We start from the raw sequence: 24,432 nt of genomic DNA, 5'->3' as shown, positions 1-24,432 counted from the left end.
AAGCTTTCCAACCTACCCAGAGTTCTTCCTGTAATAAAATGCATAGCTAACCTGAGCTTGGTATACACATTAGTACATTTTTGGCAGATTTCACCGATGACAACAAGATATGCAGCCTGACTCTTTCCCTGTAATATTTCACCAGTCCACCTCTCCGAAGGCCCGATGTCTATTTCCTTACCACTACTGTGCTCCAGCATCACGTTGCTCTAGCTGTGGTCGCATTCATGCATGCTCTGGCACTAAGTCTTTTTAAGAGCTAGTGTGTGCTAGCCAACTATGACGCCAATCAATGCTTAAATATCCAAGGCTTAAAAGGATTGTCCAGTTGTAAACTATTGATAGCCTATGCTCAGGACAGGTCATAAATGGTAGATAGGCTGGGATCCATCACCCAGGGCCCTTGCCAATCAGCTGCTCACAAGCCAGCATGCTTATGCACTGTTCTGCTTTCTGCAAGAAGCAGACAGCTCCATTCTTATTGCAGTGGCCAGGCTTGGGAATTGTAGGACAAGTTCCCATTCATTTCAATGGGAACTTGGCCTGCAATACTAAGCCTCGCCAGTGCTATAAGAACAAAGCTGTCTGCTTTCTACAGAAGTCAGCTTAGTGCACAAGTGCAGTGGCCTAGTTAACAGTTGATCCCATGTAATGGACCATCACCGATCTACTATTTATGATCTGTCCTGAGGATAGGCCATTAAAAGTTTACAACTGGACAACCCCTTTAAGGACTCTTAAAACACTCTGTACCTAAGTGATAAGGTTCTTTTGGTTTCTGTGCCTGCAAATGTGTGTTTGTTCCTGTTCTATTTGCTGGCAACCCAAGTTGTGTTCTTGACTACATCTTCTTGTCTGTTGTTTGTATTGACTTCTGCTGCATACTGCTCATGATCAAACTTGACCCATGCACTGACTAAAATTTCTACCCGCTGCCTTGATACAGTGACATAGTGACTTTATTCTATCTAGCATTTGGCACTCCATAAAAGAGTCTATGAGTTGGAGGCATCATGTATGTATGCAGCTTTCTCCATTGTAGCTTATAAGACTTATGAAATGCCAGGCCGTAATCCATCCTCTACAATGAAGAAGCCACATGCATTGTCTCTTCGTCTCTGGAGTGCTGATTGGAGAGAAGGTGACACCCATTCTCCAATTGGTGGGAGTCCTGGAAGTGGAAATTACTTTGATTTTTTATGGCATATACTTAGGGTATAACATAAATGTCTCAGATGGGAAAACCCTAAAGATCTGCGCACCTTTTTTATATGTCTTGTTTGTTTATAGAAGGGAACCTTTCCCAAAATTTGTCTCTTTAAAATCACTAAATTAAAAGAAATGTGTTCTAAAAAACATTTCACAGTGGGGCACTTTAAAAAACTGTACCTAGATTTTCTTTAATTTCTAAAGAGCCGATGACCATCTGTTGCTTTGTTGCAGTCATGCCAAGTTATTATTCTGTTATCTAGTCAAACATCTTTTTTTCAGTAAAAAATTAATAATTAAGGAGCATTTCCACCAAAAATGTTAAATTGTTCATATGCTAATGAATTAGACATCTCAGCAGCAGCCAATGTCCAATTATTATGTTTTATTTACTTACAAAGATATTGGTGTTTTTCATTATGCAACATTAGCCAACAGTATGTGCAGCCATATTGGTTTGTAGTTTTTAAATAACTTGCCATTGAACTGTAATCTTCTCAACTTTACCGTCAATTGCTGAGAAGCTAATTCAAAAGTTACAACCAATATGGCTCAACTTCCTGCTGCCATTTTTAAAATATGGTTAGTCATGGGTCTGCCTCGCCTGATGTGTCCAGCACTAAGTGTCCAGAAACAAGTGTCTTATGCTGTCAAATGATGCAGTTTTACAGCGCAGTTACTAATAATATTTATCTGCCTTCTCTCTTTCACCAACAGGTATGTCCCACTCATCCATTGCTTCACTCTATCTAAATTTGATTGCTCCGCCTTCCTTCTACTGAATCTGCTGTGAAATCTTTCATTTATGTCATAATCTGTGTGCAATAGTATGTCCCATTGCTTCATATAAACTGAATTGACTATTTGTTACTATATGTATTTTTCTCATCACCTCCCCCAATTAGCTTTCTCCCTGTCTTCTGTCTCATCTCAGTGTTGCTGGGCACATTTTGTTTATTTAGGAGGGTAATAAACCTCCCCCCCCCCCATCCTATTCATTAGCCATCCAAAGATGGGTCATCTGGTTGACTAGTGAAATGTAACAAGCCACTCCCAGCTGAAGTCCTGTAGCCAGAACTTTAAAGCCAATTATAGCTTCATTGCCTTGCATGAGGCTCCTTCAGCTGACGTGTCCAGCAACAAGTGTCTTATGCTGTCGAATGATGCAGTTTTATAGCACAGTTCGACAGAGTAGGAGACAGGTAAAACCACAACCGTCTAAAGCCTGGAGGAAAATACTCTCCTCTTTGCACTGATCTCCATCACTATCCTCCTTTCAAGCCTTAGCACTTTCTTCCAACGCCCAGCCCCAACACACTACATCCACATCAGCCGCTCCCTCCTCTCCTCACCCATGCATGGCTCCCATGCAATTTTTAACTTGCTTAGACGCCTCCAACCCCCCCATACCACCAATAAACACCTCAGACACCCACACAAATCCCTTTATCACGTGCTCACCCTCGCTACCCTGCTACTCCTAGCTGCAGGGGACATATTCCCCCAACCCAGGCCCACCCCACACTGCTCCATTCAAATGCGCCCTATGGAACTCCCAATCCGCATGCAACAAACTCCCAACTATCCATTACCTCTTCACACTCTAAGTGTGCTGAGCGGCTGTGGAGAAAAACAAAGCTGCCTGCAGACTTCCTCCACTTCAAATTCATGCTTAAAACTTATAACCTAGCTCTTCACCATGCCAAACCAGTTTATTTCACCTCCCTTGTCTCCTCACTAGCCGACAACCCCAAAGAACTCTTCGAGACCTTCCACTCCCTCTTCAGCCCCAAAGAACAGGCTCCCATGACAGACCTGACTGCTGGAGAACTAGCTGCCTATTTAAAAAAAAAAATCCGAAAAAAAATCTCTGAAAACTGCCCAGCTAGCCCTGATCTCAGTCTCCTCAGCACTGCATCCAGCACTTACTCACTTTCTACGTTAGAACCAACGACAGAGGAAGAAGTGTCCAGGCTGCTTTCCGCTGCCCGCCCCACCACCTGCGCTAGCAATCCTCTCCCCTCTCACCTCCTACGGTCCCTTTCCCCAGCTCTCATTACTCACCTCACCACAATCTGCAAGCTCTCCCTAACCTCTGGCACTTTCCCTCCTCATTTAAACACTCCATCATATCCCCTATGCTTTAAAAACCAACCCTGGACCCGACTGATGCTGCCAACTACCGACCCATCTCAAACCTCCCCTTCATCTCCAAATTACTAGAACGCCTGGTCTACCCCCACCTCACATGCTTTCTCTCTGCCAACTTACTCCTCGACCCCCTCCAGTCTGGTTTCTGCTCTCTACGCTCGACTGAATTTGCTCTCACAAAAGTAACAAATGACCTGATTACGGCAAATACGAGAGGTGACTACTCCCTATTAATCCTCCTTGACCTGTCTGCTGCATTTAACACTGTCGACCATTACCTCCTTCTCATTATGCTCCGCTCTATTGGTCTAAAGGTCACTGCTCTCTCCTGTTTCTCCTCCTACCTCTCTGACCGCTCTTTCAGTGTCTCCTTTGCTGGCTCTATCTCCTCTCCACTTTCTCTTGCTGTTGGGGTACTCCAGGGCTCGGTCCTTGGTCCCCTTCTCTTCTCTGTCTATACTGCCCAAATTGGACAAGCCATCCACAAATTCAGCCTCCAATACCATCTCTACACTGATGACACCCAGCTATACACCTGCTCTTGTGAGATCTCTGAGCCATTCCTCCAAAACATCACCGACTGTCTGTCCGCTGTCTCTAATACTATGTCCTCCCTTTTTCTCAAACTTAACCTTTCTAAAACTGACCTCCTAGTCTTTCCGCCTTCCAACCGAACTACCCTCAACATCTCCATTCCAGTGTCTGGCACCGTCATAACCCCCAGACAGCATGCCCACTGCCTTTGCGTCACACTGTGTCAGGGAAATTCTGCGTACAGCACCAATCAGGCCCACTCCAATGCCCCGTTGCCGGCGGTAAAGAAAAAAACACCACACACGGAGGTCTGGTATAGTTCCTCACACGTGGAGTAACTATGCACTTTATTACAGATTACATGGGGTCTTATACCCTTGGTCACATCATTAGGAATGTGTAATGGTCTCATTGGCTCAAATCCATCGCATAACCATATATGTAATGTCCGCAGTTCCGCCTGAGGCAGTGTTAGTCACATAAGCAGTCGTTATCTTAGATAAGGCGCTTCTGGGAAAACAGCCAAGCACTTGGCCTTTGCATCTTGTTCCTCCTTGCGGTTTTCAAGATACATTTTTCTTTGCCTTGCAAAGCCTTGGCATATCTGATATGATTTTTAAGGCTACATATTAAGTTTTTGTACTATAGCATAGAATTAGTATGTATAGAAAAAGAGAATTAGTATACATATAAAAAGAAAGACACATAGCAATATAGATATACATATGCGTATTTTCTACCTACATACACATATATTTCCCTCTCAACTGGACTCTGACCTCTCTTTTACTCCTTATATCCCTGGCCCAAACATGCCACATGCACCTCAGAAATATTGCTAAAATACGTACGTTCCTCACTACAGACATGCTAAAGACACTCGTGGTCGCCCTCATCCACTCCAGACTTGACTACTGCAACTCGCTACTCAACAGCCTCCCCTGCACCAGACTCGCTCCACTGCAATCCATTCTAAATGCGGCAGCTAGGCTCATTTTTCTATCCAGCCATTACTCAGACGCCTCTGCACTATGCCAGTCGCTGCATTCACTGCCCATCCGTGGCAGAACTAAATTTAAACTCCTCGACCTCAACCAAAAAAAATCAGCATGGCGCCACGCCACCGTACATCATCTGCCTCCTGTCTGTACACGACCCAGCCCGCTCACTCTAATCCGCTAACACACTCAGACTAAACACCCCTGTAATACGAACCTCACATGCTCGCCTCCAGGACTTCACCAGAGCAGCACCCATCCTCTGGAATGCTTTACTCCAAGGCATCCAGACAATTCCCAATGTACAAAATTTTAGACCTGCCTTAAAAAAGTACCTCTGAAGAAAAGCATACCAAATCCCCTGACCTTGTCCCCCCGCCCCTCCCTCTGGCTCTTCACACCTCTACCCCTGCACCTCTTACCACCCCACCCCGTTTGCTTTTTTAATAACTGATTTCCACATGAAATCCCCTACTGCCTGTGTTCCCCATGCCTTGCTCCCACCCCCCACCCCCGTACCTCCTGTACACCCCCACCGCATTTGTTTCAAACTGATTGTAATTAATTAATAATTTCAAACTGATTGTTGTACCTCACATTGTAATTGTTGTATTGTTTTGTATTTATCTCATGCTTGAAATGCGGAATACGTTGGCGCTATACAAATAAAGATTATTATTATTAATAAATAAAACATACAAATATCAAGTTTACCTAATTACCAAATTGGTTATAGCTAGAGATGAGCGAGCATGCTCGGATAAGTCAGTTACAACTGAGCCTCGCTCTTCTCGAGTAACTGCATTCTTGTCCGTGAGAGAGTTATCTCTCTCTCTCCCCCTGCTAACCTCGGACGCCCCCCGCTCACCCCCGACGCCCCCCTGAGCACGCTCGGGCAAGAATGCAGTTACTTGAGAAGAGCGAGGCTCGCTCAAGTAACTGACTTATCCGAGCGTGCTCGCTTATCTCTAGTTATAGCTAATATATGGTTATTTTGGATATGGACTCATACTTAAAAGAATTTTGTCAGCCCGATCATGCTGTCCAAACCACAGGCATCATGTTATAGAGCAGGTAGAGCTGAGCAGATTGATATATAGTTTTATCAGGAAAGATTCAGTAAACCTCTGCACATTTTGAGCTGAACAGTCCAATGGGCGGTCCTATCAGTGTTTGACAGCTGCCTCTGTATGTACAGTCATATACGGACAGGTGTCAATCACTAATAGGACCACTTAGCAGAAATTTCCTGGTCTTTTATTCTACCTGCATTTACACAATCTGCTTCATTGTCGATTCTATATGTTAAAACTAGAACTTGCTATTTACCCATGTGGACATATTATAATTTAGTTTTTGTTTCCTTTATAATTGTTACAATTTGTAACCATTCTGTATTGAATATATGCACACAATTAAATGATACAAACACAGTACCAGTAGAGGGTGCTCATCAAGTAAATATGGAAAATGTAATGACCTTTCTTTAACCCTTTCCAATCCAATTTGTATCCCAGTTTTCCCAGGGGATTTACTCTTTTTCTGCCATTATACAACGGCGCTATATGTTGGCTAGAGCCAGTACTGCATGAAGTTACACGTTGGATAGGCTCCGACAGCAGAGAGGCTGGCAATATACAGTAAGAAAACCCCGACGGATGTCTTCCCACATCGGAGCTGTACAGCCTTAAATCATAATGTCTTCAGAGGTCAGACAGTGGATTGGAAAGGATTAATAAACATTTATTGATTGCTTTATATGCTCAGTATTACTGTAGGTACTTCAGAGAGCACAATTGTAATGTAAACCTCAGGAATCACAGCAAACAAGAATTACTGTAATTTTCATACTGCTATCAGCTGGTATTCATTGTACATCTGTAAGAAAAAAATTCTTTAGGCCAATCAATACAGACTCTCCATCCGAAAATCTATATGAATTTGTGCTTTTTTAAGCATTTGAGTCAGCTGAGGCCTAATGAGATCTTTTTCAGTTGACCCTTATGAAGGAGGGATCTATAATCGGAAACTGTGTAGAATATCTTGAAAGACTATGCTGACAGAAACTAGACCTTAAATGGTGCTTATTTCCTTCCTAATCTACAACCCCAATTCCAAAAAAGTTGTGATGCTGTGTAACAAGTAAGAAGAATGCAATGATTTGGAAATCTCATATAACCATATTTTAGTCACAATGCAACATAAAACACATATAAAAAAGTTGAAAGTGAGACCTTTTTCCATTTCATCTAAAAAATTAACTCTTTTAGAAATTGAGAAGACTTTGAATATCCCGCCATCTACAGTACATATCATCAAATTATTCAGAGAATTTGGGAAAATTCATGTGCACAAGGGACAAGACCAGCAGTAAATATTGGATGCTCAAGACCTATGGACCCTCAGTTGGCACTGCATTGAAAACAGACATGATCCTGTAATCCAAATCACTGGATGGGCTCAGAAGTACTTCCAGAAATCATTGTCTATGATAATACAGTACACAGTAATAGCTCAATAGTTACTCCATGACATCAGTATGCAAATAAAAAAAGGAGTATAATGCTACGAAAAAATGCAATATAGCCTTTATTAAATATATAAAAACTATCTGTTTAAAGCCATGAATACATAAGAAAAAAGGATCCAGATAGGTCAAGCTTACACCCAACTATGGGTATTTTAAGCACCAATAGAAACTAATAGTAGGTATCTCAGAAACATTGCACAAAACTCCATGGCTATAGAAATATATAGAATATATACCAAATGTCACAGCCTACCAATGTCAATGATGCACAATATCTTAACACGCGTTTTGTGAATATTCCTCTGGTTAGCAGATCCAGGACTTTGTACACTGACATGCCAAAAGTCATGGGATAGCAGGATAACAGTATGTAAATTGATTATGAAGTGACATTACTTCAGGTGATGGCTCGCGAACGCTCACACCTATTACACCTGTGAGGTATTATCTTCTAAGTAATGTTGATCACTGGCAACATATCAGAGTTCAAATGAGGCATGATAGCAGGGAATTGCTGGCAAATTTTAGCCTGGGAAGCAAGCACCCTTCACTGGCTCATAAGTAGTACCTATCATTATGGTATGTTCACACCTGATTCCGTCTCTAAAATTATTGCAGAACGCTATCAATTCTTCACACAGATCATGGTCGAAACGCATTATTTTTTCCATGTGCAGACCCAAAGCAATATATGGATATTTGGAGCATTTCTAGAGGCAGAATTGGATTCTGCTATGAAACATACCTTAAGGGTTCATTCATACACTGCTGATTTGCTGTGAATTTTGATGCTGAATTGCAGGTGATTTCACTCCTTGAGGCCTCATTCAGACGAGCGTGTTTATTGCATTCCTGTGTGCACGAAAAAAATGCGCTCCTTGCTTATACGGAAAATGCGTAAATGGGCAAAATTTGCGCATGAAACTTTGCCTGTTCACTGGAGCAGCTGCTCCACAAAGGTCCCCTCATCACTGCACACTGTGACAGCACTGTCACAGTGTTCAGTGATGAGGGGACTGCAGCTGGGACGAAAGAATCACCTGCCACAGCTGTCACAGCTGTGGCAGAGGACCACGATGCTATCCCATTGCTTTCAATAAGGGCCGGCACTGCTGCCATCCCATTGAAAGCAATGGGATGAAAGAAACCCCTGATGATTTTCGGGGAGAGGGGGCTTGAAATGTAAGCCCTACTCTGAAAATCACCCCTACTTGGGAAAAAAAAAGTTAACTCACCTAGAAGCGCTGTCTGGCTCTTCTCTACAGTACCCGGCAGCCTTCTGCTGTATTTCTGGTGGCCAGGGATTGAAAAATCCCCGCCTCTAGATAGCGCTGGTTTTGATTGGCTGAGCACTGTGACCAATCAAAGGCAGCGTTCAGCTGTCATTTAATGAATGGTCTCCTGAGGTTGATAATTGGACTTTAAATTATTGGCAACACGTGGTGTGGTCTGATGAGTCACGGTAGCTATTGTTTTAGACTGATAGTAGGGTTTTTGTCTGAGGCCATGAAATCTAGTTGTTAACAAGATGCTATACAGACTAGTGGTGGTCCCACACTGGTGTGGGGTGTGTTCTCATGGCATGAAACATCATTTACTGGTGCCCACTATGTTTCACTGCTTGGTAATCATTTGTAAAGTCTCATGTACTCCCATAATGATGAGATATTCCAGCAGGATAATGCACCATACCATTGGCCCAAGCTGTCCAGAATTGGTTCAAGGAGCATCTTGAATAGTTCTTATGAATGGTCTGTCCTGCACATTTTCCTGACATGAGCCTAATTGAGCATTTATGGAATGTGGTGGAGAGGTCCATTCACATAGAAGATTCTGCACCTACATACCATGGAGCTGTGGATGGTTATTCAGATGACGTGGGTCAACATCCCCCTGTCTTCAGTCTACTTGTGGAATCAATGCCATGTCCAGTTGCTGCACTTTCCTGGGCTAGAATGGGTCCTACATGATATTCCTTCTTATCTCTTGTCTTTTAGCATGTCAGTGTATGTAAATATGCAATCTTTCAAATCACTTTGGAAACCTTCCCCTCTTTGGGCCTGTGTTTAATGACCTGGTGCCATTTTCTGTGTATAGTGAATTTTCATATATTTGGAATAAACCTTACGTGACTCTGGAATTGACCTCATATTTCCTCATTGAGTTTCATTTTCCACGCCGAAGGGCATTGGACACAGGCTGCATCTTCCCTCAGCTTACTGGCTTTATGTGCTTCATTACTAATCTGCACTACACTCTAAGATGAGCCTTTATAGTCTTCCCACTGCACAATTATGGTACTTTGAGGTACTCATGTAGCGCTCTCTATGTTCTCTCTTGCTTTTTACAAGCTGAGCTGTGTCTAAAGATTAAATGCAGGTAAGTCAAATCACAGGAGCTGACTGGACCCATTCCTGCAGTCACTTCTAGACTCAGATCTCATGCCCACTGGTATATTATCCCACGACCCGGATCATCCCTGATGAATCCTGCACCACCACAAGAGAAAACACGCAAGAAGGCCAGAGCCTAACATGGATACTAAGGAGCAGGTACCTGATCGGGCCTTTTTTGTGCAATCGCCCTATATTGCATTCATCTTTACAGATATTTGTTGAGGGGCCAACTAGGGTGAAGACTCAGCATATGCAGAACATACTACAGAATTGCAGTAAGATCAGAAATTCTCTATGCATTCTCCTGAATTGTTGCAGACAACTAATATATTTTTAAATTGACTTCTGAGAACAATAAGAAGTTTATAGTTAGAAAGGGATTCTGTCCACAAAACTGCTGCGAGATCTATGGAGGGGCCGGGAGTTATCATACCTTTATTGAAGCTGTCAGCAGCTGCATCACTGAGAATTTCAACTTTTCATCCGCAGCACACATCTCTTGCAAGCGCTGTGCAGGCACAACTTCTTCCCATGGTGTTCTTCCTTCCTGTTAAGTCAAATGCAATGATTGACAGCTGTAGCAGCCCCCTCATTGAACTCTACACCTTTGCACTAATTATAGCTACAATATTGTGGCCAATGAAAATTAAATTGCTATGCTTACAAAGTGGTATCAAAATATTTATGCAATGGTTAATCTGGATTGTCTACCTGATCATTAGAAACTTTTTTACGTCTGACTTTACTGATGAGCAGGATACTAGGGACCAAATTAATATTTTAGGTCAGAAGAGTTAAAAGGAAATGTTGTCTCTAAAAATTACACTAGACAACCAGTTTCCTATGGTCTCTGAATTTGCTCCCCAAGAGGAGATCTTTGGTACTGCAGCTATATTTGTTGAAAGCAACCTGCCGACCCTGGATAAACAAAGATGGGCACACAGTTTCTCTGACTACCTGATGCACACTGTGCATTAGTATGCATCAGTAGACTAAGACGCTACATGGTTCTCTGACTGGCCAGTGGTCATCTGTATGGGGTTGTTATGGCGGCAAGCACATGTATGTCTGCAAGCCCATTCAGGTGGGACTTTAGCAGAAATTTCTGCAGCCAAGCTGCTTCATGTAAATATAACTTTAGCTACCAATGAACCAATTTCATCAATTAAATGCCAAACTCATTATTATTCTGACTTCTGACTTCTCTCTTCTAACACATTTGAGCTGTATCTCCTGGGAGGCAAAGATAACAGCGCTCAGCCATCTGCTGTCACTGAGCATTAGTTAACAGGAACCATTAGATGGCTGCAGTATAAAGGAGTAAGCACAGCTCCATGCATGCTTCAGATAGGGAAACTAGTAGGGTTATGGATATAATGTATTTAAAATATTAAAAAATTTGATATTGGCAATTAGATTTGACATGAAAGTCTTAAATTAGAAAATCTGATTCTTCTGGTAGCTTGCAGTACTATATCAGCAATGTTTGATTGTCATAGAAATAATTCACACAGCTTAAATTACTGCTGCTATACATCATAGGTCACTATGTGGTTCTAGTAGTGTGCATAAGTGTTGTAGCCTTAGGCCTTATTCAAATAACCATATACCATATATACTCGAGTATAAGCCGACTTTTTCAGCCCATTTTTTTATGCTGAAAAAGTCCCCATCGGCTTATACTCGAGTGAGTTTAAAAAAAAAAACCCCGCAATACTCACCTCCCAGCCAGCGTCTGTGTCCCCAGCATGATGGTTTCCCCGGCGGTGCGGCAAGCTGCTATGTAATTCTCCCTGCTGTCATCTCTCTGTTCAGCTTCAATTTCCCCCGCTGTCAGCAGGTAAGCTGGATGGAGCTCCAGCCAATCACAGCATAAATAGACATGCTGTGGATTTAGAATCCACAGCATTTTTCAAACACGCTGCAGATTTGTGAAAATTTTCCACACCACGTGCAGATTTTTTAACTCCCCTCCACATGGCTTGTACAGTAACTACTGGAGAATTTTCACAGCGATTCCACTGGCAGAAATTGCTTGTGTTCACTAGCTGTAAGTTAAAGTCTGCCCAATTAGTAAATACAAATCATTAGCAAGTTGCACAGACCTGCATCAACCAGATGGGTTGTTGGTTGCATCGCTGCGGAAGCCATGCGGCACTCAATACATGGGACTGTACCTTGAGCGCTACTCTCATGAATAGTCAGCTGTATTTTTTAATTAGACTTTTTTTAAAACTAGAAGGCCACTGTTCCTTCTAAGCTGCACAGCTTAAAAAAAACTATCCTCAAGTAAAATGTCTGCTCACCTGCAGGCTCCATGAGCTCTTGAATCACTCTGCCCAACCTAAGGCTTTATTCACATGAGCGTATATCGTCCGCCATTTTGGATTCCAATGCATGAGTTCAGACAGGCGTATTTCTGCGGCGTGCAAGCACCCGGCCGGCCAATATAGCCCTGGGCGCTTTTTTACGCCAGGAAGGAAGGATAGTCCTGGAACTATCTTTCTGGCCGGAATGCGTGGGTGGCTGCATAGACTCCTTTGTAAGCCTATGCTAGCTGGCGGAGAAGGGAGAGAGTTAGCAGCGGGACTGCTAAACTCCCTCCCCCTTCTCTCCTCCTTTCCGCCCCTTGCTGCCTGTTTGCAATGGGAGGGGGCGGGAGCTAATTGCTAAGCTCCCACCCCATCCCATTGCTGGCTGCTAACAGCGGGTGGAGAGGGGGCGGGGACTTAGCACACTAGGGGAAAAACAGGGGAAGGCAGTTTTGCAGAGCTAAACTGTCTCCTTCCTACCCAATGGCAATCCGGGCTTGGCGTATATGTGCCGGGCTCAGGCCGTCTGAATGAGCGCACAAATGGCACATCTGTGCGCCCGTTTACACGTTTTTACGGTGTTGGCGGGCACATGTAAAAACGCCTACACCCATGAAAACAAGCCCTTAAGCTTTATTCACATAAGAGTATATCAGTCAATATACCGCCGAGCGCTTTTAAGCCAACCAGGAAAGACAGTCCTGGAACTATCTTTCTAGCCGGAATACGCCAGTGGCTGCATAGACTCCTATGGGAACCAATGACAGGGTCCGGAGAAGGGAGGTGGGAGTTTAACAGCATGACGTCTCTTCAGACTGTAGGGGGTCAAGGAGAGAGTTCTCTGATAGATAGCTTACAAGGCGGGAGTAAACCAGGCGTTCTAGTAGTTTGGAGATAAAGGGGAGGTTTGAGATGGGTCGGTAGTTGGCAGAATCAGTCGCGTCAAGAGTCGGCTTCTTTAGCATTGTGGATATGATGGCATGTTTGAAAGAATAGGGAAAGATGCCAGAGGTCAGAGAGAGGTTGAATATAGTGGTGAGATGGGAGATAACCACTCTACTTTATCTCCAGCAATCCTACTGAAGTAAATAGGGTTAGCCATCTCTGGCACTCCAACTGAAGTGAATGGACCAAAAGTGTGCATGTGCGTCCTTCTGCTGCCCTGTACTTAGACACATCGGGCTGCATTCCAGGTGTCAACTGTTGTGAGACAACTCTTCTTAACAATTTGACTGCCCTAGGGCACCAGGGATCCTAAGGTAACCGCTTCACTGACCTAGATCACCAGGGAAACTGGAGTTAATCCCCTCACTTCCTTCACTTCCCTAGATCACCAGGAATATTGACATTAAATTCATGCACTGCCCTAGACCACTAGGAAAATTGACAAATAACAGTTTTACTGCCCTAGATCAGCAAGTATGCCAATATTAACCATTTCACTGCTCTAGCCCACAAGGATGCTGCCACTAACATCTTTCTTTACTGCCATAGACCACAAGGATACAGACAACCCTCACTGTGATGTTGAGTACTATGACTATGTGCCTCGATACTATGTACCACTATTTATCCGGATGTGTTATGGTTAATCATTAGCATGCTGAATGTTAATATTTATTTGATGAAGTTCTGTGCTGTCAAGCTTAGAGGGAAGAGTCCAAGTTCTTAACTGCCCCACTCAGTAGCTACAAAGTTATGGTGGATAAATTGCAAACAGCACAATACTTTTAGTGTCCCTTGGACAAAGGGTAAAGTGGACATGTCCCTGCAATGTGTTGCCTTCAAGTATGACAGCATATACAGGTGGTGATCTGCTTAGTTTTGCTGCGTCAGCAGCTAGCACAAGAGGTATGGGAAATTCTTAAAACATGGCGATTTCTTCAGAAACAACGCTAACATATGCATTCTACAAAACATAGCACATTTCTTGCTCTGATGACCAATATGTGGATGTTCGGTTACATTTATGTTAACAGTACAACTTGTTGTTAGCGCTTTAGTCGTTCACGACCCTCGGTGACCCAAAAGGCTCCCTCCATGTTTTTCGGTTTTGCACCGCTTCTCTCAGTTGTGTGATATCCATGCCAGTATCAGCTCTGACAGTATCAGCCATCATGTTCTTTGGGAGCCGGGTCTTTTGCCACTGATCTGTCCAAGCATTATAGTACATAATAAAGCAACTTGGGGCATCACAACATGAAAATGTAACATTGCAGAATTGGCAAAAGGGACACGTACAGAATTTGAGGGAAGTCTACATGTATTCCAAGAGTAATATTCTCTAACGAGGAGTGAGACCTCCAATTACAGAAGGCATCACTAGGAATGGTTTACATGTGGCACGCCTAGAATCTTTAAACAGGCTCATAAATTAAAAATCCACATTGAAATATTAATTTAAATATTAAAAACAATGACTGTTTAAGGATTTAATTGACTAGATTGGATGCTTAGTACAACATTCCTAAAATGTCCCCAAGAGGCTGCATTTAATTTAGCAGAAATCATTGCTTTATTATGCACTTTAATGAGCTGGAATTGAAGCTCACTCTTCTGGCAATTATAGGACACCTCGAAGCAGCATCAGTGCAGTAAAAAACCCATCACCTGGTGCTTATATGGAGTGCCATTTTCTTAATGTGTACCACAAACATATTAAGTAACGCAAAAGAATAGTCATTTCTATTCTGTTCCCTCGAGGTCATAAATACAGCATGCAATTCTGGAAGGAATTCAGAAAAAATTAGAGCCTTAATTTGTGAAACATTATGTATAGGAAGTGTATTCTCCCCTATACCTTTTAGATGAAAATGGAGCAAGGCCATCTACCTTGGAATAATAGATTGTAATAGAGATTAGGTCTTGAAGAATGGGGTGTGGGAGGAGGGGAGAAGAGCAGCAGATAGAACAGAGAGCTGGCTGATGAAATGACAACCTGTGTGTCGTGGAGATTGTTAACCGTGTGCAATCTCTTGAATTGCATCGGAAAAAGGAGTTTGAGAGGCGGTGAATTATTGGAATGTGAGAAGCTGGTTGGCCGTATCGACAAGTTGCCCGCCACCACGGTCATTCTTACCAGACTTTTAGAAGACGTTGGGACCAGTAGATGCGTGAGGGCACGGACACAAGGTGACTGGGCTCAGGACAACCTTACTAGACCCCCTCGTATAAGGGATCATCTGACAAGCACAAGTAGCTCCAAGTTTCATTGTTGGCCATTCAGACATAAGTGGCACCATTGTTAGTGGTCCCGGTGTCGGTCAGAGCCATTTCCACACATTTTGCTGAAGGACATTTGGTCTCACGGTGCACCTTACATGTACTACCTTTGACGCCCACCCCCCTTCACCTCAATTTGCAGTGGTGTCATGAACCACGAAACTGGACTGCTATGGAGTGGAACCGGGTTGTGTTCAGCAGCGAATTCAGGTTTAGTTTGGACACAGACGACAGCCAAGTTCCTGTCTGGAGACGTAGGGGTGAGCGCCGATCCACAATGCTGTGGAGTGAAACACTGACCCCACTGCTGCTCTGGGGAACCATACAACAGTTTGTCACTCCTAGTAGTGGTAAGAGGGACAATAACTCAGCGATATGTTCAGGACATCCTGCAGCCACATGAACGGTCTTTCACGGCAGCTTCCAAGAGGCATTTCCTAGCAAGATAGTGGTCGGTCGCACAAAGCAAGGCTGTCACAGGAATGCCTCCACAACATTGCCACACTTCTATGGCCTGCCCAGTCGCCAGATTTAACTCCAATAGAACATATAAAGGACCAACTTCGACAGCCTACGAGTTTGTATGATCTAGAGGCTCAGCTACAGCAAATGTAGAGCGATATACCACAGGATACCATATGGAACCTGTATGTCTCCATGCCCGCCCGTGTCATACCTTACATCCAAGCCAGAGGCGGTACAACAGGGTACTAGTGCATCCATGCCTGCATCACACCTTACATTCAAGCTAGAGGCGGTACAACAAGGTACTAGAGTCTTAATGCCCACCCGTATCACATCTTGTATCCAAGATACAGGCGGTACAAGAGAGTACTAGAGCCTTAATGCCCACCTGTATCACATCTTGTATCCAAGCTAAAGGCAGTGCAACAGGGTAGTAGGGCCTCTATGCCCGCCTGTATAACATCTTCTATCCAAACTAGAGGTGGTACAACAGGGTACTAGAGCCTCCATGCCTGTCTGTATCACATCTTGTATCCAAGCTAGAGGCGGTACAACAGGGTACTAGAGCCTCCCTTCAATGGGTCAGTTTTCCACAATAAATTACCCTTTTGCTCTGATATTGTAATCACTTATTTATATTAATGTTACAATCACACAAAGTTTCATTTAATTCCAAAAACTCCTAGGTGCTTGATTTTTTCTTTGACAAGCGTATATTCAATAAAGTGTGTGTTTAAAAGGCGTCCATAGCTTTTAAACGCTTCACTCCATGATGAGATTTCCCTGGAGCTCACTGCCACCATCTGCTGAGTAATGCCCATTTAATGAACTCCCAGGAACATTGGGGAAAGGGGAAGTGATGACTATTCCGAGCACATTCTCAGATTGGAAAAGCTGTAGTCATTATTCAAGCCTTTATATTGCACTAGGACATAATAGCGAACCACTTCATACCTCTTAAAAACACAGTTTTAGCTCCAGGACGCAAATGTTTTATTCTATGATACTTTATGTATTCCACTAAACATTTAGTATTTTTATTCTTTATCTGATCATTGTTTTAACTCTTTCCAATGCCATCTATGGATTTTTTTAAAGAATTACTCAGCCATATTTTCAGACCGCAGCTAGTGAGCATATTCACAGATTTTTCACAGCAACTCATGGGCAGAGAGTGGAAAAAAAAAAAAAAAACCCAAACTATTAAATATATAAATATATTTATACGCTTATGTACACTAGCCGGCAGAGATCGCGTCTTGCCCGGGAATGCACTGCGCATATCCGAAAATCTGATGTCACGGACACTCAGTGTGATTTTTGTTCCCCCTTTCTTTCTAATTCCCCGCTGCGTTCAAAGCTGGGATACGTTTCAAAACCCTGGCCTCTCGCAATGCCTGCATACGGACAGCACTTCGAAATGGAGCCCATAGCAGGGCTCTGTACCATACGCAGAGAAATGGTGCATGATGCGATTTATTTCTCTGCCGTATGTAAACGCTGTCTACACGCTAGTGTGCATGGAGGAATGAAAGTCCATTGACTTACGCAGTGCATGGAGGCAATGTGTCACGCACAAGTGATTTGCAATGAAAAAACGCCCGTTGCCTTTAGCTTTAAATCACAGCATGTCCTCCTCGAGAATAGCGTGGACATCTGTGAACACTGGACAACACCCAGACACAGAAGGTGATGTGGTCTAATGAATCACATGTTATTTTACGTTCTATGGACATCCTGGTGTATGTGTATCACCTACCTGGGGATGAGACAGCACCCAATGCCCTACGAGAAGAAAACAAGTCAGCAGAGACACCGTGTGGGCAATATTCTTCTGGCAAACCAGGGGTCCCAGCATTGATGTAGAGGTTAAATTGTATTCACACAAGTGATTTTCAAACGCGATGTCCATTGGACTACAATATGGATGAACCTTGCACTTGAAAAGAACGCATTAACTTCAATGTGTTTATTCACAAGTGATTTTAGAAGAAAAAAGAAAATGCAACATGTCCTATTTTTTGGCGATTCTTAATTAAGAATAGTCCATTATTTCCTGAGAGCCTGAAAAAAAATAAAATAAAAAAATAGCAGCACATCATGACTGTGATGCAATTTTTCACTTTTTACTATTGAAATAAGATGCAATTTTTATATCCGTAAAAAATGCATATGCGGAAGTGCAATGGATTTTGCCTAAAATTTAAAAAAAAAAAAAAAAAAAAGAAAAAAAAAAAAAAGCATCACACTTCCAGGAAAAAGAAAATAAAAAATAAATCACAGGGTTTAGAACTTGACATTGCCTTTAGTTTCTGGGACAGTCTGTGTGAATGCACCCCCCCCCCCCATCTAAACATTGGTGGGGATCTAGTAGATACGTTACGGCAACAGGCTTCCCTTATGGCAGTGGACCCTATAGAGGATCAGGAAAGGTTCTAAGAACATGGCCGAGTTGAAGGGGTTAACTTGGGCCTGCAAATTCTTGCGGCGTCCAAGTCCGGCAGCATTTCTGTGGTATCCACCCATTCACCAACTAAGATATTTTTTTTCTTCGGACTTTTATGACATTTACTGTCTCTTTCCGATGGCGATTTAATCAGCTGACTTGCGGCCAACAATTCCCAGACATCTGCGACTCCATTTGGCAAAATATTTATTTATAATAAATCTGTTCAAAAGCAGTTGGTCACATCAGGTAATCATTTTACATTATTGGGCTATTACAATGGTATTGATAAACGTATATAAATGAACTGCCTTTTTGTACATTTTACAAAAGAAAAAAAAGGAAAGAAAATAAAAAAGGAAAAAAAAACAAAAAACAAAAACAGGTCAACAACAAAAACACATGAAAAAAAGAACAGGCGGATTCCGTAAGACAAAAGGCAAAGCAGGATGAGTTGTTTGCACTCAGGCAATTGCTGCCATTATTGTTACCCGTACAAGTCCTCTGCACCATTGATGCAACAAGACTTTAGTTTAGGTGCAGGCTCTGAGAACGGAATCAGATGTCATGTACAGTAGCAGCTCCAGTCAACTGAACAACAGTACTGCATGTCAACACTGGGAATGGTTTCTGATAGACTTTCAAGCTGCACACAGTACTTTTACACCACATTAGAACACATTTCATTACTCCCATTCAGTAGTTCCCGGTGGTTTTGAAGTCAAATCATACATTACTCGAGAAATTCCTGGGATCTTCTTAATTTCAGTCACCATTTTCAAAACAACCTACAAATAATAAAAGATGTAAAAAATGAATAAGTTTCAAAAAGGGGAAAAAAAATGATTTTCTTACAAAAAAAAGTTAGTTATTTTCACTCTGCATTAAACTTAGAGACTTTGTCACCATCTTTTTGCACCCTTCTCCGAGGGCGGCACATGGAAGTGACCGTCACACTGATATATCTACTGTGTGATAGTTTTTGGGCAAGCTTATATTTTAATCAGTAGCAGCACTACTTAGAGTAATCCTGGCTTCTGTAAGAGAAGCTACAAGATTTCCGATCTTTTATTTTGTCTTGTAACCAGCTCTTTTACGGTCTTTCCTTTAACGCATATTGTTTCTATCAAAAGAATGCAAGGCCGTTTACAGAAGTCTCATGAGAAACCACTTGAATCAACCTGAAAGACATCCAGCCTCTAAAGAGACGTCACTGTTCTTGTTCAGCTTTTAATAACCAATGATAATAAATTATAATTACTACAAGTGAGGCGTGTTCTAGCATCGTTTCAAATGTCTTTGTATAAAATATATGTGCCGTTTGTCTAATAATTTAGATGACTTCCTATCACAATCAAAGTGTGTGCGATTTGTAAGCTTCTTCGAGCGCAAAACATTAATACTTCCTTAATTTGGCCACCTGAAAACATACCAAGTAGTGGATATTTCGCTAAAAATACTCATGAGCTGCAGGCTAGCTACACCCACCCCACCCTCTGGCCAATGATTGATAACTGTTTGCCTATAACAATGCATAGAGAGCTGCCAATCATTGGCTGGAGGGCGGGGTGGGTTTGGCCAGCCTGCAGCTCATGAATATGCAGGACTAGTTCTGTGTCTGGCTGCTATTAATAAAATGCCAATTTCTCAAAAACTACTGCACAGATACATATAGCAAACATATCACTGTAATCTGTGACAGGCACTACCTAAAGGTGCTCTCAGTGAGGGCTGGAAAAAAAAAGAAAAAAAAAAGAAAAGATGGTGACAGATTTGCTTTAACCCATTAATGAAGAGGCCCCTCCCTTCAATTTTCGTTTTTTTTTCTCACTCCTTTTAGAAATCGTAACTCCTGTATTTATCCATCGACACAGCTGTTTGTTTTTTGCAGGACGACTTGTATTTTTCAATGGCACTATTTAATGTACCATACGATATACTGAAAAACGTTTAAAAAAAAAAAAAAAAAGACATTCTGCCATCTGGCAGATAGTCTATTAAGCCACTCCACAGGGATGCCTTGAAAGGAATTCTGCCAAGACAGCCCTGGGGACTTTCAGAAGGCCCCCAGCTGCCATGACACCAGCACAGCTCCCTGCGATCCCCTCGCAGGGGGCTGTACAGGACCTTTGAACATCATTTTGACAGCGGCATTTAAATGGCTAATAGCTCCGCTCAGCTGCGCGGCTGATCGGAGCTACTACCGCCGGGTGTCGGCTGCAGTAAACAACCGACGACTGTGCTGTATAAGGGAATCGCCCAGCGATCTCACTTTATATTTACCCCGACCCCGCAGGACGTAACTGTACGTTCTATAGCGGGAAGGGGTTAAAAGACATTATCCAAGATTCAGACATTTCCAAAGATGTACAAGCTTGCCAACGGTAACATTACAAGCCTACTGTGGACTGGGCTACATTTACAACAAATTTCCCCAAAATAAAAATGTAAGAACCACATGTAGATGGTGAAATAACACCACAATACCTCTTCTGGAATCTCATTGCCTGGAGTAGCAGCAATGCCAGTCATAAAATCGCTGGTGATAAAAGTGCGGATAACCACAGACCTCTGACATGATGGCTGTTTTTGTAAAGGATCTCGATCAAAATGTAATGGTGTCAATATGACAGGCATCTGGCTTATCTTGTTGGCGTAACCTGTGCAAAAATAAAAGCAAACAATTGGTGCACTGCAATATAGGAAAATGGATGGGGTGCCTTAAAAGGGGTTGTCACAATTTATTTTTATCACTTATCCATACGATACATGACAAAAAGTTTGATTGGTGGAGGATTCACCGCTGAGACTCTCACGGATCCCCAGAATTGGGGTTGCATGTCCCTTTCACAGCACCCTCCCCCCCCTGCCCCTAAGTGAAGAAACTGAAAGGAACAGTGGTGGGGGGATAGCTGTCGTGCATTCAATCTCCACAACACTGCAGTTGAGTGCAGTGAGGCTGCAGTGACAGGAGAGAGGGACATGGGACTCCTGTTCTTGGGATCGGCGGCAGTCTCCGCATTCAAACTTTTATCACCTATCCTAGGTGATACGTCAATACCGGTACAACCCCTTTAAAACATAAGCTAGGCAAGCTGTAGAGAAACCAGACCAAGTCCAAAGTAATAGGCTTTTGGGCCTTTTTGTTTCATCCCCCCCCCCCCCCACACACACACACACAAACAAACACACACTAAAATGATCAGACAAAAAGTAAAAAAGAAAACTAAAACTCGACATTTGTGAACAGTTTTTTGGGCTCTTCTTCGAGTTAGTTCCACAGACACTGAAATCGGCATTAGTGCCCATGCATGAGCGCCTCTCCATCCCAACGGGACACACGATACAACACCCCCCCCCCCCCCCGCACCACCCCCCGTTCTCGTGAGTCATAGGGGTTCCTGTGGTCGAACCCCTGGATAGAGGTTAAAGGTTTTTCATGGGCCAATTGCGTTAAGGGACTGAGTAGGAGGTAGTCTAGATTTTGGAGGTAACCAGGAGGGAGTCAAGGGGAATTGGATCTACATTCGGAAGTTCTAAGACAGCCCATAGGGGAGCAGGGAGTAGTGGAGTGTTGAAGAGTGAATTGGGCAATCAACGCAGCTTGAGAGGACTGGGACCCCAAACCCTCCTCCAATTTAGAGTGTAATTTATATTTGGAAACTCTTGGCTTAGAAAAGCCCCAGACAAAAAGAAGCAATTTCCTTTGCAGATTGTGAAGCATGTATAGCAGTAAGTATAGCATGAATACATCCAAGCCATAAATTGGGGAGTGATCTCCAGATGTCCATCTATGCAAGCAGGGACTTGATAAAATGATAATTGGCAGCATTAAGATCTGAGTAACAAAGAGTTAATTTAATGCCAAGATAAGTTAGAAATGAACTTTCCCAACGAAAGGCATATAGTTAAATTTCAAAAGGCCGAGTTCCTGCTGGGAGAAAGACATGTTGAGGGCAATGGACTTGTCTGGATTTACTGTTAGGCCAAAAATAGATTAGGTAGTGAGAAGTGGCTGGAGGAGAGGCGTGGGGCCGAGAGAGGAAGAGGAGGATGTGGTATGCAATTACATTTTAAGTTTATTTTAGGGTGGACTCCTGCTACCGCTATACTTTTTATACTTGGGTCTTCCTTTAATGTGGCCAAAGGTTCATTGGCCAGCACAAACAATAGGGGGCAATAAATATCCATGCTTTGTTCCTCTCTCAATTGGAAAGGATGGGGAAGAGACTGGCCCACAGTGGAGGGATTTGCATACAGTGTAGTAAGCCAATAAAGAAAATGCAGACCAAATCCACATTTTTGAAGAATTAAATGCATGTAGTCCCAGCCAGATAAGCTTTGTTGATGTCCAACAGTAAAAAAAAAAAAAAGGGAACAGAGGCCTCTTTTAGACATGTAATGGGCTGGATGGATAGCCTTATGTGTCCCCAGCCTGATGATCCTGTATGAAGGCTGTTTGATTCTTATGAACAAGACCGGGTAAGAAGGTGTTTAAACAAGATGCAAGAATTTCTGACAGGAGCTTAAATGTCAATGTTTAGAAAAGAGATAGGGCAATAATTGAGATGGTCTTTATCTTGTTTGGAGATTACTGTGACATTGGCAGAAAGAAAGGATGGAAGAGCAGATGAGCCTGGAACAGTATTAAAACATAGCTACCAGATGAAGGCCCAAGTCATCAGCACATTTGTAGAAAAGAGGAGAAAAGCCATTGGGTACTGCTGTCTTAGCGGGTTTAAAGGACTTAATGGCTTTCAAAACTTCCTAGAGTAATCATAGCATCCATTCTTTCTGTTGAGAAGATAATGAAGGTGGAACAAGAATGGAGAAGAGGGAGATGAATCAGAGAGGTCTAGGCTTGGAGGTTTTGAATACAGCAAGGAAAAGTACTTACTAAAGATACTAACAATGTTAGAGGGGACTGGCTGGAATAGAGCTGTTTGATGTCCTAAGCTTCATAGGTATAGGTGGTGTGGGGTTATATTTAAGGTGCTTGACTAGGAAAGCGCCTGGTTTGTTGCTATGAGAGTAAAATTGACGTTTAGTCTAACTGAGGCATTTTTCAGTTTCAGCGTTAAGCAAAAGGTTGAGCTCCACCTTCAACACATCAACCTTAGATTTGAGGGCACGCATGGGAAGTGATTTCCAATCACTCTCAGCTGCCTCCAACTGAGAATGTAATTATATATATTTTTGAGTTTTTTTCCTAGAGGCTAAACAAATTAGTTGTCCCCATAATGCAACTTTTGCTGCTGCCTGCAAAGTAATGGGAGAGGATACAGAACAAGCATTGAGGTTAAATAACTCAACAATAAGGTCCTTAATAACAGCGGATAAAGTAGAAGAAGACAGTATGGAGTCGTTAAGATGCCAGTTTGCTAATACTGACAGGGATGGTAACAAACAAGAAGCAAAAACTGCATTTTTGTCAGACCAGGGGGTGGAGAGTATTGATGAGGACAAAATAGGTAGAAAGCGCTGACATGTTAGTACACGGTCAGAAGGAGGAGTGTGGGTTAGAATGAAAAATATGGTCTTTCATAGGAAGATGCAACTCTCCCATAATGTCATGGGACCACAGTCGTGGAGAAACTGTGAGAAAGCGGAAGTGGATGCAACATCAGGAGAAGGTGGAGGATGGCTAGCGGGCCCATCCAATATGGTATCGAAAATGAGATTAGAAATGGCCTGCCAGGAGAAGAAAGCCCTTTTGTTGAGCCAAAACAACTTTATGTAGTTGAAAAAAGTATTGCAGCTGTGTGTATTTTGGGCAGAATAAGAAACTATTGTGAGGTCAAGGTTGAGTACTCTTGTCAACAGAAGGGGATCCCACAATAAAAAAAAAATAAGTAAAACTGTGCAGTATACATTTTTGCTTTTTCAAAAGGTAATTAGAGTTGAGCGAACGTACTCTGCCAAGCTTGATGCCCGTTAGATGGTGCTCGTTACTTGAACGAGCATCACGCTGTGTTCGACCCCGCCTCAGAGAGAGAGAAAAAAAAAAAAAAAAGCAGCTCGGGACCCGGCGTCCCATATACAAAAATGCTCGACTCTCCCATTGTAGTCAATATGGTTCGTTACTCGAGTAGAGCTCTCGATTTTTACGAAAAGCTCGAATAACGCGGACCGGAGCATTTGGGTGCTCGCTCATCTCTAAAGGTAATGT

The 24,432-nt window shown here is 42.7% G+C and overlaps 1 protein-coding gene across 2 annotated transcripts in view; it reads right to left on the bottom strand.

Moving 5' to 3' along the window:
* Nucleotides 1-18,453: 18,453 nt before the first annotated feature.
* Nucleotides 18,454-24,432, bottom strand: part of GMPS (guanine monophosphate synthase) — a 45,466-nt gene continuing 39,487 nt past the window's right edge. For both annotated transcript variants that reach the window (XM_066600189.1, XM_066600198.1), the window contains 2 exons: nucleotides 20,751-20,923; nucleotides 18,454-19,051 (listed from right to left, as the gene is read on the bottom strand). In XM_066600189.1, the coding sequence (XP_066456286.1) occupies nucleotides 18,950-19,051; nucleotides 20,751-20,923 (275 nt within the window). In that variant the 3' untranslated portion in view covers nucleotides 18,454-18,949. The remainder of the gene's footprint in view (nucleotides 19,052-20,750; nucleotides 20,924-24,432) is intronic.

Source organism: Eleutherodactylus coqui, chromosome 1, assembly GCF_035609145.1.
Source record: "Eleutherodactylus coqui strain aEleCoq1 chromosome 1, aEleCoq1.hap1, whole genome shotgun sequence".
In the NCBI taxonomy this organism is placed as follows: domain Eukaryota; kingdom Metazoa; phylum Chordata; class Amphibia; order Anura; family Eleutherodactylidae; genus Eleutherodactylus; species Eleutherodactylus coqui.
This window is presented reverse-complemented; position numbering and strand designations above follow the sequence as displayed.